The sequence below is a fragment of the Lampris incognitus genome, chromosome 1, assembly GCF_029633865.1.
Source record: "Lampris incognitus isolate fLamInc1 chromosome 1, fLamInc1.hap2, whole genome shotgun sequence".
Taxonomy (NCBI): Eukaryota; Metazoa; Chordata; class Actinopteri; order Lampriformes; family Lampridae; genus Lampris; species Lampris incognitus.
Window position 1 is genome coordinate 141,963,846 of NC_079211.1, and position 17,108 is coordinate 141,980,953.

The 17,108-nt window shown below is 43.2% G+C and overlaps 1 protein-coding gene across 7 annotated transcripts in view; it reads left to right on the top strand.

Moving 5' to 3' along the window:
- Positions 1-16,093, top strand: part of sorbs3 (sorbin and SH3 domain containing 3) — a 36,069-nt gene extending 19,976 nt beyond the window's left edge. For 4 of the 7 annotated variants that reach the window (XM_056275560.1, XM_056275559.1, XM_056275561.1 and 1 more), the window contains exons 4-21: positions 1,137-1,209; positions 1,743-1,882; positions 2,086-2,149; positions 2,922-2,960; positions 3,059-3,146; positions 3,890-3,998; positions 6,838-6,891; positions 7,083-7,190; positions 7,871-7,926; positions 9,417-9,505; positions 10,279-10,340; positions 11,149-11,195; positions 11,472-11,586; positions 12,067-12,192; positions 12,425-12,976; positions 13,126-13,214; positions 13,372-13,478; positions 14,304-16,093. In XM_056275560.1, coding sequence (XP_056131535.1) covers positions 1,137-1,209; positions 1,743-1,882; positions 2,086-2,149; positions 2,922-2,960; positions 3,059-3,146; positions 3,890-3,998; positions 6,838-6,891; positions 7,083-7,190; positions 7,871-7,926; positions 9,417-9,505; positions 10,279-10,340; positions 11,149-11,195; positions 11,472-11,586; positions 12,067-12,192; positions 12,425-12,976; positions 13,126-13,214; positions 13,372-13,478; positions 14,304-14,365 — 1,980 coding nt within the window. In that variant the 3' untranslated portion in view covers positions 14,366-16,093. The remainder of the gene's footprint in view (positions 1-1,136; positions 1,210-1,742; positions 1,883-2,085; positions 2,150-2,921; positions 2,961-3,058; positions 3,147-3,889; positions 3,999-6,837; positions 6,892-7,082; positions 7,191-7,870; positions 7,927-9,416; positions 9,506-10,278; positions 10,341-11,148; positions 11,196-11,471; positions 11,587-12,066; positions 12,193-12,424; positions 12,977-13,125; positions 13,215-13,371; positions 13,479-14,303) is intronic. The other 3 variants (XM_056275563.1, XM_056275566.1, XM_056275564.1) reach the window with 3 other exon arrangements.
- Positions 16,094-17,108: the final 1,015 nt, after the last annotated feature.

Consider the following 17,108-nt stretch of genomic DNA (forward strand, 5'->3'; position numbering starts at 1 on the left):
CTCAATCGAAAACTGAGATGAGATGGTTTCTGTATTAAGCGTTAATGTAAACTATATAAATTTCTCTATAAGCAAATTCTCAGTCGTGAAGCAAATCTCAGCAGTTGAAATACAGTTCATCTATGCTGTTGAAACCGGTTATTTTTTTTGCCCGGTGCGGGATTCGATACGGAGTGTACTGCACCACCAGGCGACATCACTAACCGCTCGGCTAAAAGGTCAGGCCTGTCAGCTAGGGACTAACGTGTCTTATTAGTAGTTTACACTGTTGTGAGGCAGTAGAGATTTTGAGTATTTCTGGATTGCATTATAATATTTATTGGAAAGAAAAATGGCAAAATATTGTAACGACCGCAGATGTCCAGACTCGCTAACCCTTGTCTATCGGGTCGGACTCTTTAGTCGAGTGGTTAACGTAGTCCCCTAGTGGTGCGGGAGACCCGGGTTCGCGTCCCGGCTGCGGCGGCTCCCGGCTGCCCCCTCGCATCCACAACGGTATTTCTGTACTCCCTCCACTATTTGCTCCTGGGCTCTCCCTCGTATTCTGTCACTTGCGGTTTCATTCAGGTAGGATTTCACTGAAACACCATCGACGCAGAAAGACTGCTAACACTGCTACTGCTAGCTTTAATGTACTCAAACAAATCAATCTTCCAAGTTTTCAAGTGTTTCTGATGTGTCAGCTTGCTTCTCTGTGTTGTCGGTCAGCTACGTGTTGGCTACTAACCGGTTAGCTAGCTGTCGGTTAGCTGTAAACATGGGTCAGACAAGCTAACTTTAGCTCTGTTGAACCGGTGCGAAAACGTTTGTTTTCACAATTCTAAGCAGATGTTATGTGGATGACATGTTAGCTACTCCGTTTAAAATGTGCTGTTAATATTACTCCTGTAACCGGTTATTTTCTTGCCCGGTGCGGGATTCGATACGAGGTGTACTGCACCACAAGGCGACATCACTAACCGCTCGGCTAAAGGGTCAGACCCGTTAGCTAGGGCCTAACGTGTCTTATTAGTAGTTTATACTCCGACCTCCAATTACAAACGTATGTCGTTCGTTCACAACAAAGCGACACGACAGTTCTTTGCATCTATGACACGGTTCATATGTGGACTAATGGGCATTCCTCCATGCTCAAGGTCTCGGGGGTAAATGGAAGTGGCCCCACCAATCTCAGCTTTGGATCCTATTATGGCCCCTCGGAATCGCTGGGTAAGCTCGTATATTTTCAAAATCTGTGTTTTGCATCAGTACTTTAAATTTACAATCACGCTTAGTTTATATCTAGTTCTTTTTACGGGCCAGAGGAGCAGTGAGTTAGGACATTAGGCGTCCAGGGGGTTGCATGATAAATATGCTGTTTTCACCCTTGAAGTGTTCATGCGTAAATAAACCTGAATGTAACCCTAAATGTGGGGTCATAAGACAATGCCTTGGACTTACTGAGTTTTCCAGTAAAAGTGGTTAAATGTGTTGTAATTTCCTTTTGCTGTTATCCACTGTCATAAACAAATGCCTTTACAATTGATAAGCTATCTCAGTCAGATGAAAGAATGTATTACACTGTGTACACACAGTGTGTTTTTACAGACTATGTGATATTGTACGGCCAGCCCACCTTGTGACCACAGATAGAAACAGCTCAAATGCTTTTAGCAGACCTGAAAGTGATGAGCCGAACAGCTCGAAACGCAAATGGCAAAATAAACTTTTATTTTTTGTTTTTTTTTGTTCATCTACATCAGGTGGGTTGCCCAATGGCATCCAGACTGGGGGCTCTGCCACCCTGCCACGCAGGTCTGCTCCCACCAGAGAGGAGAGGCTTATCAAGTTCTCAGGGATTGGTCCAGTGGATGAGACTGGGATGCCTATAGCCTCAAGATCAGTAAGATGAATGGATTTCAGCTGTTTAATGAGCAGACAATATCATACGGTTTTCATTACCTTGCTCATATCATCCACAAACATTACAGTTCTATGTCAATTTGAGCAAGCCTGTCATGGCCCTTATATCCAGTGATTTCTAGTAGTGATCCAATACATCAGGCCTGTTTACTTTGAACAACCCCCTCACCTTTCATACAACAGAGCGTGAACAAGCCCAGAGACTGGTACAAGAGCATGTTCAGACAGATCCACAAGAAGCCAGAAGGTAAGGGCTCAATTCATCCCTCACCTCTCACACACTCACTCAGTCTTCCAGAGAGAATTCCTTTCCATCAATGTCATGAACTGGGGAGTTGATCCAGCGAGCAGATATTTCAAGAGGCAAAATAAGACTGAAGGGAAGGGGGAAGTGTGCCAGAGTCTTATGTCAGTTCTACTTGTTAACTCCCACTGTTCTTCCCTCTTATCCCAGCCCATCTCAAACCAAAACATACATTTATCGTCATTATGAGTTGCATAAGTGGAGCGCATGCCTTGTTATTTGTGTGGTTAGTGGTACCATCACAGCACTAAAGTAATTTCTTTGGACTAATCTGAATTAATCTGCTTTAGAAATCATGCTACAGTTGCTTCGTATTAATAAACAGCCTCTGACATTGATGTATTAGGCCTCAGTGAGCACTACAACAACTTGTCATGTAACCAAGCCTGTCATACCTAATTTTACCACTAACCTTATTGATGGATATATCTTTGGTAGAATGATAGAAGTGAAGAAATCATGAGTCAAATATGATAGCACTGGAATGCAACCACCAAATATAGCATTACAATCCATATTTTAAGGTCTGCGGTTAAGACAAACTGAATATGGCTCGAGAAGGGTAGCCTTGAATCCATCTGACATTACTGCAATGGAGTAGAGTTGTATGTAGAAGAATGAGTTTTAACATTGGAATCATTTCGTGTGTATTCAACTTCTCAAATGTTCTGTTACATGGCTGAAATCCTCCTCATCTTGTGTGATTGATTACCAGAACCAGACCTGAGCGATTCAGAGCGTTGGTCAGATGAACGTAAGTGAATTCATCAAAATCCAAATTCAGCATGATTTCTTGGCTTGGTTATTCTGTTTTCACCAAAACCTTGCCCATATTGGTCCAATGATCCTCAGGGATCCAGCCATCTACCACCGCAAAGGATGGAAATGAAGCAGACGATAACCTATTTCGACTAACCCCATATGGAGCCCTTCCAGACTGGTGAGTTTAAATGGATTCAGTTCATTTCATTTCAATTCATTTGATTTCATCAGTTTAGCTCAGTTTGATTTTATTTGGTAAGATTTGATCTGATAATATTTGACAAGATTTGTATTTAAAAGATTTGATCTATTTTGAATGAATGAATGCCTTGATTTGTTGTTGCACAGTTGCACAACGATATTTAAACCAATTTCTTCAATTCAAGTCAAGTCAAGTCAAGTTCGATTCAAAACATTTTTGTCCTGATCAGGAAATTTTTGCAGACAGGTTTTTACAAAAAGACATAAAACAAATGACTAAATTATGGAACCTGCAACATCTATCAGGTAGTGAGTTCATACTGTTGCTAAAAAGTCACTTGCCTACCTCAACTCCGGTATTCTTAGGAATGCACAAGGTTTTTTTTATATGCAAGATTCGCAAAATTATTAAAGCAGTATTGCAACAGTTCCTTTAATGAGGGAGTAACTTTTATGTTGATGAGCGTTGACTTTCAAATTATTCTTATCATAATATCTGCGGATGAGACAAAATATTGTGTAATAGACAAGTTTGAATTTGCTGTTACAAGCACTGACAGCGAAACTATGATTTAGTTGCCCTTCATTCTGTGTGTGTGTGTGTGTGTGTGTGTGTGTGTGTGTGTGTGTGTGTGTGTGTGCGTGCGTGCGTGCGTGCGTGCGTGCGTGCGTGCGCGCACGTGCGTGTGTGTGTGTGTGTACTGGGGGATTGTATTTCAGGAGTGAAGATGTAGCTAAGCTATCAGACACAGGGAATCATCACCCTCAACCCAAGAGCATATTTGACTTTGAGCCTGGCCAGAGCACCACCACAAAAAACTACAGCCAGGTGAGGCATTACACACCAGTTTTGTGGCACAGTGCTTGCACTGCTGCCTCACAGCAAGAAGGTTCTGGGTTTGGTTCCCGCCTGGGGCGGTGTTGGCGGGGGGGGGGGAGTTTGCATGTTCTCCCCAGGCCTGTCTATGTGTACTCTGCATGTTCTCCCCATGCTCAGGTGGGTTATCTTTAGACCAGAGGTCTATCTGTGTGGAGTTTGTATGTTCTCCCCAGGCCTGTCTGTGTGCACTCTGCATGTTCTCCCCGTGCTCGGGTGGGTTATCTCTAGACTAGAGGTCTATCTGTGTGGAGTTTGCATGTTCTCTCCAGGCCTGTCTGTGTGTTCTCTGCATGTTCTCCCCATGCTCAGGTGGGTTATCTTTAGACTAGCTGTCTATCTGTGAGGAGTTTGCATGTTCTCCCCAGGCCTCTCTGTGTGTTCTCCCCATGCTCAGGTGGGTTATCTTTAGACTAGAGGTCTATCTGTGTGGAGTTTGTATGTTCTCCCCAGGCCTGTCTGTGTGCACTCTGCATGTTCTCCCTATGCTCGGGTGGGTTATCTTTAGACTAGAGGTCTATCTGTGTGGAGTTTGCATGTTCTCCCCGTGCCCACATGGGTTTCCTCCAAAATCAGAAAGAACCCCAATAAAAACATGCAGAACACTCTCCTGTCCTGTCCCTAATCACGACATGGGTGTCCTCCTGGAGTTGGTCCCTGGGTACCGAAAAAAAGGCCCACTGCTCCTGGCTGTCCCTGGAGAAAGGACAGCAGGGTGGGAAAAATGCAGAAGGAACATTTCTTCAGCCACCACCCCCTGCGTGTGTGTGTGTGTGTGTGTGTGTGTGTGTGTGTGTGTGTGTGTGTGTGTTCTAGTGTGCTGCTGTAAACGAGTAAAGTCGCTATTCATATACCCATGATCTAACGCTCCAGATGACCACAGGATATTTTCTTTTTGTCTTTCATGGTGACCTCGAAAAGATCTTCCACTGCAATTATTATTTTGTTTTCGAGAGACTTTCGAGAGACAGCAGGTTTTTTTTTTTTAGATTTGTTTTTGTACAATTTTCCAAGTTCTTTGCTTATTAAGCGTCGTTGTCGGACTTGATCCCTGGAACACTTTGGATTGTGTAACAGTCCCAAGCGTACAGGTGGGAGGGCAGCTTTGATAGCAGGTTTGAGGATGGGCACTTCTCTCTAAGGATTAAGTTGTGTCAGTAGCCTCCAAGTCTCTCTTTAGATAACTCATATCCTAATGTTATGTCTTTTCAGGTGGTTAATAATTTGCACGTCCTCTCATCCCACGATGTAGTCTTTTTCTCACCAGGTGTGCTAGCTTCCGTGCCGATTCGAAAGGCCCAATTTGTAGCCTTCTTCCATAAAATTATCTCCATAGACATGTAAAGACACGAGCTAAGTATTTCCTTAGTCTGTGGTGAACAACCTTGAATCAGTCATTTATAGCATGGTGGCAGTGACACATGAGGTGCTGTGTATTTATTTGCCACTGGGGCTGTCACAGATTAGCTTGCGTCCCTTGCACTGTCCATGTGTGGTGGTGATTGAGTGTGCGGTTTTCTGTGTACGCTATCTGTCTTTGTGTTTAAATCACTGCAGTGATTTAAAAGAGGGATGCAGTATTTGTCGGGGCCGGGTTTCTGAATGGATCTGGCCACAGTGTCCCAGATCTAGTGCAAGTCGAGCCTTGCATCTGTGCGTGTGAAGAAAAGGAATCTTTGTTTTCAAGCCCCCATGGGAGCTAAGGCGTCTTGTGATCCGCATTACGGCGTTAACCTCATGTGGAGTATAATGGCCTGCAACATGGAGGCTTATTTTGTTTCCTCTCGATGACAAGGGCCTTTCTTGAAAAAAAAAAAAAAATCCCCGGACAGCAGTTTATACAACTACCGAGCGCACACACCATATCAGGTGCTGTGCTCCTTTACAGCAACGTCATAGTCTGATTGTGGTGTAGATGACTTATGGCAGAGGGGACGGCCTTGGCTTTAAGAGTTACACATTCGGCCAAGGTATTTCAGGAAACATGCAAAAAAGAGGAGGGAGCCTGTGGTTCTTTCTCTCTAACCTAGCCTTTTAAAGTATTACTTGATTAAAACTACGGGAGTTATCGGACCCTAAGTCTTTGTGCAGAAGGGGTGGAAGAGGTTTGGCTGGCTGATATATGGATTTTGGCTGGCTGTCATAGCATTTCCGGCTTTAGTTTGTATAGATCCAGACTAAATTATGCTGACTGCAATTTAGACCAAAAACCACACTTGTGGGTGTTTAACTAGATTCTTGCCTAGATTGACATTTTACATTCAACCTGTGCTTATGTACAACTTGACAAATTGGTCTTGTTGTCTTTACTTTTCCTGCTCTCTTTTTTCAAGTTTTTTGCAGATTTTGTGTAATCATGTTTAGGCAATCATGATATCAAATATGGGTCTTTCTTTTTCTTTTTTCTTTTTTTTACTAAATGTGTGCTCATCTGTCACATGATGTCAGCTCTTACTACTATCTAGTATCTAATACTCAGTAGGTCAGCTTGAGGGTGAAATAATGTAATCTCATATTTGATCAAATTAAAGGTATGACAGTTTTGAATATGGGCCGCCATACAGCTATAAAAGACTGAAGTACAAAACAATACTGTCGTTGCCATTTTTCACAATAGCCAGCAGTGGCTCGATGCACGAGCAAGCAACCTGAATTCTGGTGGAATTTAAAAAGATCCTGCATGGACGGTACTCTGAAACAATTAGCAGGAAGTTGAAGCTTACAAATGAATAAAAGGCAGGGGGGGGGTACACAGATATGCTCCTTTGATTGTTGTATTCTCGGTCTTTAGGTTCACCAACCCCAAAACAAACAACCAGAGAAACCCCGCTCTCCCTCATTGGAGGTAAGGAGCTTGTATGTTGTACTTGATCAGTTGCATTTCTCCTTTCTTTCTTCTGTTTATAGAGGTTTTTTTTTTTTTAGTAGTTTCAGGTTTTTCCCCATTCAAATGGGACATCATTGGCTTCAAGTGAATTGGAATCTGTGTCAGTGTTTTAATTTTACCCTTCCAACTCCATCACTGCTCTGGCTCAGGCCAGTCTGGTCTCTGAATTGAGTCGATATGAGGCAGAGCTGGACTTGGAGATCCAGGGCCTGGAGAGAAGGCTTTCCCAGAAGAAGCAGCGTAAAGGCCGGGGTGAGGTACTGAGCCCTCCTCCTCCTGACTGTCTCTGCTGCAGCATCCCCCCCCACCCCTACCTCCCATCCAAAATCTCACCCTCACTCCCCTATCCCCAAAGAAGGCTGGCCTTCTGAGAGAGACCACCCTGCTTGCTAGCTTTGACCGTGTACATTGTTTTTTTTGCTGTGACCTGGATGACAGCCCCAAGAACCACCTGCCTGCCTTGCACTTTGATGAGTCTGCTATTCTAATCATCTGCCTGCAATCCAACCCACACATATACACACAAACACGCACACACACATGACATATATAAATCTGCCTGCAAATGAAGACTGATTGATTTATTGATTTGCCTCTCATCTCTGAGTAGACTGTGTAGATCATTACATTGCACTTGCAAGAAGGAGACTTCAATTCTGACTTCAAACGATGTGGTCGGTTCCCACATCTGCCTTGTGTTGATTTGTAATGTGATTAAATCAGCTTCACGCACTGCTGATTTTTTTTCTTTCTTTAGTTTCAGAGAGATCTTGGGCTCTTGTATTCAAAGGAGCATAGGACCCAGGGGATTTCTTGCTCCTTTGGGAGTGGTCAACACCTCTATTCTGTCTAAGTTCTGAGATTTCCTCTGTGTTGAGATACTGCGAGCAGTGAAGTACTGCGGGGAACAGCATTTTAATGTGGTCTGTGTTTGCAGGAGGCCAGAAGCACAGATCCAGGACGCGCCTCAGGCATAGGGACAACACATTCCAGGTAAATGAGAGCACTAACCATTTCTTCATATAACAAAATTATAGTGTGCATGATTATGTAGCTCGGGCATTTAGGAATTTTTAATTAGGACCTCTCTCACATTGTGGTTGTGTTGTTTAAACTGAGAAAGCCGGAGGCGGTGCTTGAACATAGTTGTCATTTGAAAGTCAAGGCACTCAGTCTCTGTTGTAGGCCTGTAGCATTCTGTGGTGGAGAGGGATATTGCTCTAAGTCACTGTTATTATGTTATTATTTGCAATAGCAGTCTGTTGTAGAGTCGAGAGACATAACTGTCAAGAAGACACTCAGTAAGATGGGCATGTGCATATTCTACTTCGTAAACAAATGCAAACTTGTAACTTCTTAGGATGTTTTATTGTTCCAAGTGGATTTTTATGGGTGTGCATCCTGCTAGCAATAATAATTGTTGGGTAATACCAAGGCAGGTTAATGGATAGGTTGGGGTTAATCACCACATACCTGACCTCCACTGAGGCCAGCTCCCGGCCTCTTAATCCACTGCAATATTGCTTCATCAAATATGAATACCTGAACCGTGGCCATCCTGCCCACTGCCTCGTGTCGCTTTAAAGACAAGGTGTACAATGATTGGAAAACACAAGTCATTATAGCTTCTGACAAATCAGCTGAGAACCCCCCCGCACACGTTGCAGGGTTATCTGTTAGCTGGTTCAGTGATTTACTGCACTGGACTCCTGCCCTAATGTTGCTGAACTTTAACAAGTTCAATTCCAATAATTGTTAGTTCAAGAGCATTCCAGTTTTCTTACCTAGCGTGCAATGCATCCTCGGATGATTCCCCCTCAGTTGTTGTTTGCAATGTTGAGTTTATGTGTTTTCGCCTGGCAACCCCTTGCCTACCGGGGGGCCTTTTAATGTTCTCTTTGTAAAGGAGTTGCAAAATGGAAAAATGGAGCAAGGAGAATGTGGTAGTTTTTTTTTTTTGTGCTTCCTGTCTGTTGGACCACTACCATTTCAGACAGATGCCGCCAGCTGCAAGCACTAGAGAGGAACACAACGCTGATGCTTATCAGTATGTGCTCATCAGTTCAGGCAGGAGTCATCTAGGTCATCACGTTCATCACATTGTTGAACGATGTCTCTTTGCCATTGAGGCAATATTTTATTGAGTCTCCTTCCCTTATTTAAACATGACTCTGGCAGCTGTAATGATGGTGGGCCTCTCAAGCATCAGGACATGAGTCAGACTCTCATTTGTTTGACCTTCCGCTAATCATTTGCAACATCTGTCTCATCTCGGTCTTGTTCATTGTGTGAAAACCCGCGACTCAAATTGAACGCCTGGCCTTTATGATGAGTGCTGTATACTTCAAAACACAACATATGGTCTTTTAGCAGAGTACGACACTTGGGTCTGCATGCCTTGTAAGGACGGTCTGCTGTCTGAGACGATGTTTGAAAGCACGGCGATAAAAAGTTTCAGTTTTACTGCTTTTTTTTCTTTCCAGCTCTTTGTCGGTACCAAAGCAGCCCGCCGGTCATTCTGTTCGCCCACCGCCAGCCGCTGCTCCGAGGACGGCGTCTGTTCCCTCACACGGTAAAGATGTTTTCTCTTGTCTTGTTGTGCAACGTGACACGCAGGCCGCTATTTAGCATAATCTCTGCCATGACTGGGCCTGTCTTTATAGACTCCAACAAGGCTAATAATTGCGGTAGCTAAATACCATGAAAAGCGCATTCCATTACTGTTAGTCTATATTGCAGATACATTGTAGTGTCTGAGGTAATAATGAAAAAGGCGAATTCTGGAACCCCACATTTCTTCACATGTAGTCAGTCTTCTGAAGGCAGCAAATGTACAGTAGACTACTGATCTAATCAGCAGGCAACGTGTCTGATGAAAGCTTCCAGTAATTCAATTCAGGTCCCATGATTCTATTTCATCTTCTGCGGTGTCTTCTGGCCTGGTGTGGCATATTTCAGAGGGAGGTTGATGTGAGCATGGAAAAGCCCCCTCGGTATCAGTGGAGAAGGAGAGGGTAGGAGGGTGTGGAGGAAACACAGAAAAGAAGGAAGTGGAACTGTGCCGGAAGACCTGATTATAGATTAGCTTCATCCAATTGTTTTACTTTGGAAATTAGTCCAGGGTGAGCCAGAGAAAACTTTTGTCTTCTGTGTCATAACATAATGTACAGAAAACAGTTTCCATGCTTAGACCCCCCCCCCCCATCCCATGCACTTGTGTGCGCTGTGGTTGCTGTTTTAAAGGCACGCTGGCTTGTGTCCCTGTTATTCATTAATAGTCCCTTGACTTCTAACTCTCTCTACCTGGTTGTGCTTTTTCCCTCTTCACTGTAATTTACTCTGCAGTGGATCGCCTCTCCCCTGCATGTAACGCTATGGAGCCCCCACCTAAGCGAGAGGAGAAGAAGGTAAGTTCATAATGATTTCACATTTATACATATGTGTTTTATAAATATATATATATGTGTATATATATATATATATATATATATATATATATATGTGTGTATAAAGATAGATGTAAGAAAAAACTTTAATTCATAGCAGTACAAGCCTGTTCATGCATCGCACACTCATCAGCTGCCAAGTTGGCTATCAAGTTGGCTGTATACTATTGACGGTTTCTGAACCCCCCCCACTATATATATATATATATATATATATATATATATATATATATATATATATATATATATATATATATATATATATATATATATATATATATATAATCCAGTGAGTCAAGTAAATTCTTTATGAAACAGTACAAGCCTGTTTCATGCCCATCAGCTGTCAATAATAATATTGATTATTATTGATTATTGACAGCTGATGATTGCGTATGGCATGAAACAGGCTTGTACTCTCTCATAAAGAATTTACTTGACTCACTGGATTGTTTTGCTCCTTATTTGTTTAGCACTTTCCCTACTGTTGAGTGTTTCATTTAACAAAGTTATACAATATATATATATATATATATATATACACACATATATATATATATATATACTATACGTAAGACTTATTAGGATTTCACATGCTTGTAGTCTGAAGGAAATTTTGATAGCATGGTCATAAAGTTCTTGATGAGTGTGCAATAGCTTACTAGTATGGCTCGACTGGCATCTACACATTTGAAAAAGCTCCAAGAAATTATTTAGGAGCTCTTTAAAAAAAAACTGTTTTGATAATTTTGTGTGATTGTTTGTCCAGATGAAAGCAGCGAGAGCCAAGTTCAATTTCCAGGCTCAGTCACCCAAGTGAGTTACAGCATTCTGTTGAACTGAAAAAAAAATGTTTTTTTTTTCCGTTTCTTCCATGCCAGTTGTTTGGAGAGAGAAAAAACCGCACAACTTTTAGCTCTCAAATCAAATCCAAAAATCTTTTTAACAGAATGTTTATTAGAAAAATACCAAACTATCAACACTTGCCCTGGTGCAAGGTTCACTACTACTGCTCAAACAAAAACATTTTCCCTGTAATCTAATGGAGTTTTCCTTCAGTATCTTATTGTCTGGTTCTCTCCCATTTTGCAGGGAGCTGACACTGCAGAAAGGGGATGTTGTTTACATCCACAGGCAGGTGGATGCTAACTGGTTTGAAGGAGAGCATCATGGGAGAGCTGGCATTTTCCCCACAACCTACGTAGAGGTATGTTTCTATGATCTCTCTTTTTCTTGTTTGTGATTACGGGGTTGTCTTTTACTTTTCCAGTGTTGTTTGTCAGCTCGGTCGTACAGCGTCCTGATGAACAGGGAACAACTATCCCTGAACCGAAGGGGGGGGGGGGCTAAGAGTACATCTGTCGCCATTTTACAATGCTGTGATTGCAAATATTCCCCAATCCTCTGTGAATAGTACACATGGCCATTGTAACTCTAGTTAATGGTCACGGCAGTTTGCATATGAAACTGACCGTTGGTTTCGATGGTTATGCCACTGTATTGTTTATAAGGGTGGGGATACCTGCAGTCAGTTGAGACGGAAGACGTCACTTAGATGAGGGATGAAACGTTTCTCTCAGTAAACGTTGTGTCCAGATGAGCTGATCCATCTCTCTGTGATTTACTTACCTGGATTATTGAGCATGCATCAAGACAAGTTTGAGAATTTCCCCTCTTCCCGTCATAGATTCTGCCCCCTACGGAGAAGCCTACACCCATCAAGTCTCCAACAATCCAGGTGTTGGACTATGGGGAAGCTGTGGCTCTTTATAATTTTAACGGAGACCTACCTGTGGAACTGTCTTTTCGTAAAGTAAGCATTGGTTCGGTTCATTATCATTTTATGACCTGTCACAGTCCTCAAACATTTCTGGTACATGTCTGAGGTTTGCAGGAAAAGGTGATGCTGTTGATCTGGGATTAGAATTGTAGCACAAGTTTACTTTATGCACTGATACCCATTTTGAGTTCTGGGTGAGGCCAAAGTTAAATTGTCAGAGTTCTGTTCTATTGCTTTGTTTTATGTCTGTGCTATTGCTCCTCAGGGTGAAGTGATCAATATAACCAGGCGTGTTGATGACAGCTGGCTTGAGGGGAGGATCTCAGGGACTAACCGAGCCGGCATCTTCCCTGCCAACTATGTGCAGGTCAACAAGATGCCCCGTACCAAATACTCCACCGACGACTACATGGCGGGCCCCACTTTGCCGCTCTCGCCTGGACCCCAGAGTCCAGGGCGTCCACTCCACTCACCCTGCCCACGATCACCACTGTCACCCTTCACACCGACCTCCCTCAGCCCAGAACCCGAGCACTCCCCATTGAAGTCATCCTCGCCTTTACCTTATGGCAGCACAGCCTCACAGCCACACTCCCCCACCCAGACACCCATATCCAAAGAAATGAACAAACCGCGGCTCCACGGCACTTCAGACCCTGCTTCACCTTCCAGCCAGAGCAGCCACTGGGGTGGCACATATTCAGCTAGCCCGAACCCATCAACCACAGCTGTTTCAGCAGTCACCCAGTCATCAGCGCTGATAAATAGAGCAGGAGCAACCACAGTGAACACCCCCAGACACACTGAGTCCACACAGGTCTGCAATCACCGCAATCTATTAGGGAGGCACTGCTTGACTGCATGCTAAACTAGTATAATCGTTTGTTTTGCCCAAGTGGTGGATGAAAGTGTTGTTCATAGCATCTTATTTCTTAATGCCTGACATGAGGTTTCCATTTACTTTAGGGTGGAACTATATACCAGGCCACTCCGTCTAATCCACATTTAAATTCCTTGCCAAACAAGCCTGGATCGACAAAGGTGCAACGTCAGCCGTAAGTCTACACCCTTGAGGTTTTTTTTTAGATTGTTTTAAACACAAACTGTGTGATCACTCGGTGTTCTTGTCCGTTATTTTGTAATGCATTGCAATCGTATCTAATCCATGTCTCAGACCATACTGTGTGTTTTGTTCCTTCTTCTCAATTTCAGCTATAAAGCTGTTTATAACTACAAACCGCAGAATACGGATGAGCTGGAGCTGAGGGAAGGAGATATTGTGCAAGTGATGGAAAAATGTGACGATGGCTGGTTTGTAGGTAAGGAGCTGACTAAGCCTTTCAAGTACAAAAACATCTAGGAGGGCACCCTCTACTGGATTTGACGACATGTTACACATTTGACTGTGCCGGCATAATCAGTGGAGATGGGTCTGGCGGCGGACTGAGGACACCTCAAATTTCACCTCATATCCTCTAACTCCTCCCCAGCTCATCCAACACCTCCCACCGCAAACCCTCACCCTAACCCTAACCTTAAGCGAATGCCCAGAGTGTCATCAGCTGCCTGACAGCGGAACAGCCAAAGTGGGTGGAGGAGGAGTTGGAGGTGTCCTCAGTCTGCCACCAGTCTCTGTTGGATCAGCCTGATCCAACAGTCCTGATTTACAATGCAAACATGTAAATCCTTGTCCTCTCTGAAGCCTTTCTATTGCTGGTGTATTTAAGAAAACTAATAAATGAACCTCCACATCGTGAACACTTTATACTAGTTGGTCATTTCATTGGTCACCATCAGGTTGGACTTTCTCACGTAAAGATTATTCGGCACGTAGTGTTTTATGATTTTACAATCATAGCAAAGCGCAGAATAAGAAGGCAAAAAAGAAGATGTGTCAGAACAAGCTGGAAAAAATTACCCTTAAGAACAATTGTACAACATCAACAGCTAGAACCAGATTCAACCATGCATTATTTATTTATTTGTTTTGGCTTCGAGCACGGTGCTGATGCAGTAGCATCTGTTTTGTTTTGCACGAACCTATGGGATTTAGACTGGTCATAGTTACTAGAATCACTGTACTATGTGTTACAGTTGGTCGTATTACTTGATGGTCTCAGCATGTGCTCTTCTGCTCTTTATAGGTACGTCAGAACGGACACAAGCCTTTGGGACTTTCCCTGGGAATTATGTGACACCCGTTTAACTTCACCTCCTGCTTGCCAAAAGCCACCTGGACTGTTATGGTTTCTATTGTGAGCAGCTTGCTTTAAACAGCACCGGCAGTAGCTCCAGCCGCATGACCGATAGCCACACAACCAGCTCCAGCTCAGACACCATCGCACCTCTATCAGTTGCCCAACACTCCAAAAACCCGGTTTAGTCATTGCTGCATGTTCACTCTGACCAGAGACCGACACAGCTGTGCTGCTCTGTTTCCCAGAACAGAGGTGAAGGCAGGAACATTTTCTGTGGTTTCTCACCTCACCTCCCTGCATGTGTGTGTGTGTGTGTGTGTGTGTGTGTGTGTGTGTGTGTGTGTGTGTGTGTGTGTGTGTGTGTGTGTGTGTGTGTGTGTGTGTGTGTGTCCGTGTGTGTGTGTGTGTGTGTGTGTGCGTGTGTTCCACTGACGGAGTATTTTCACACATTCCACTTGAGAGGAAAAAATGAGTGCTGATGATACTGTTTCAGAGGCAAAGACATTTTTTTGTGCTCCACAGTTATGTGCACTTTTGGAAAATTTTTATATTCCACTCCACTGAACAACACTGTTGTTTCTGAAGTCCCACTGTATGTTATTTCCCTACACCGTATAGCCGTGCCCCCATTATGATGTCACAGTCAGCTTTTCATCACACGTGTGACATCACACATTACATACACCTAAGAATTAACAAACAAAAAAAAAATTGTGATGTTTTGATGTCATAACGCTATGATGGATTTCACCTCAAAGTGTCTCCCCCAAACTTTATTTCAGATCTTTGAAAATACCCTGCGTGAGTTTGAGGCTGCATCAACGCAACTATCCATAGACAACTACATACTTGAAACACTGAAAGCAAAGAGAGGGCTCAGACATGTCTGTTAACTTAAGAGGTCTCCCTGTCACAGCTGATCAGACCAGATCAGACCAGATTAATTCATGCATTAATGTGTGCAAGTTATTCATTGTGTCATATCTTAAGCCTTTTTTGTTTAAGTCTGTGCAAGGATGTCGCTCTCCAGCAGGGAATGTTAAGTGAAAGCTGAATGTAGAACAGAAGGACGGGAAGGAAGTGAAGATTGGAGCTTGTTTTCTGTGTTTTTATTGTTTTTGTGTGTGTGCTGTAACCAGACACTGAATCACTTTCAAACATCCGCCAGAGCAGACCTTACACCGTATCAGCTGCGTACCGCATCTTCATCTACTTTGTGTTCATCCACAGCCGATGATCGACCGGTTTCTCAATGGTAGTTTTTGATATTTTCTTATCGTGTTGTGCCAATGCTATAACGTTTCATGAGGCGACTTTAGGCGGGGACGCTCCGATGAACAGTCCGACCAGCTGACTATATTCCTGCTGCGAGCTGTACTTGCCATCTGATTCTACAGTATTTTTCATCGCTTGTCATGTTGACATTCACAATTTAAACACCGCATTCATAAATCAGTTAGAGTGTGTTTGTGCAAGCTTAACTGTCAAGTATGACGACTGTAAAGCTCTTTCGAAATCCTTGTCATGAAGTCAAATGCAATGTCATTTCAAACGTTCATGTTGGGGGGGAACATTTTAATTTCACCACACAACAAAGATGATTGTACAGAGTGTAACCTTTTATCAAATTAAAAGTATAATATATTTTCCTTGTAAAACAATGTAACTCATTGTATGGTACGCAGACTTTTTTTAATACGATTATAAAAATTACGGCGATATTAAAAGCGGCTTTGATCTCACCCGTTTTGTTCATTTTGTTTTTACTCTGTTTCTGTTACTAGCTTAAATAACTTGGCAATTCTCAAGGGACTGCGTTTATCAGACGTTTGCTCAAACATACAACCGTGCCTGTACACCATATCTAATAGTGTTTCATTGGCATATTTTTTAGTACACACTACACAAGCACAAATATACATGCAAAAGATACCTGCAACACATAGAAACACAGATAGATGTGTTGGTAGATTCTTAGTTGTCCCTCAGGAGGAAATCTGTTGCCACAACTTGTACATTAAAATGCCAGCTTACCTCCATACATAGTCACATATTTACATATATACAACACACATGTATATACACTCACACATGAGCACAACTACATACTACAACATACAGTGAGACATACAGACGGGTGACAAACTGAAAGAAAAACCAACATAAAGTGTCTTAGTGAGGTGTTGGTCCACCAGGAGCCTCCAGAGCAGCTTCAGTGCTCCTTCTCATAGATTCTACAAGTCTCTGAACTCTACTGGAGGGATGCAACACCATCCATCCATTCATTATCTGAACCGCTTATCCTGCTCCCAGGGTCACGGGGATGCTGGAGCCTATTCCGGCAGTCATTGGGCGGCAGGCGGGGAGACACCCTGGACAGGCCGCCAGGCCATCGCAAGGCTACAACACCATTCTTCCAAAAGACATCCCTTCGTTTGGTGTTTTGGTGATGGTGGTGGAGAACGCTGTCTAACACATCGGTCCAAAATCTCCCATAGGTGTTCAGTTGGGTTGAGATGTGGTGACCGTGAAGGCCATAGCATATGATTTACATCATTTTCATCCTCATCAAACTATTCAGTGACCCCCCCCACCCCCCCTCGTGCCCTGTGGATGGGGGCATTGTCATCCTGGGAGAGACCACTCCCATCAGGATACAAATGTCTCATCATAGGATAAAGGTGATCACTCAGAATAACTTCGTATTGATTTGCAGTGACCCTTGGACAAGTGGACCCAAACCATACCAGC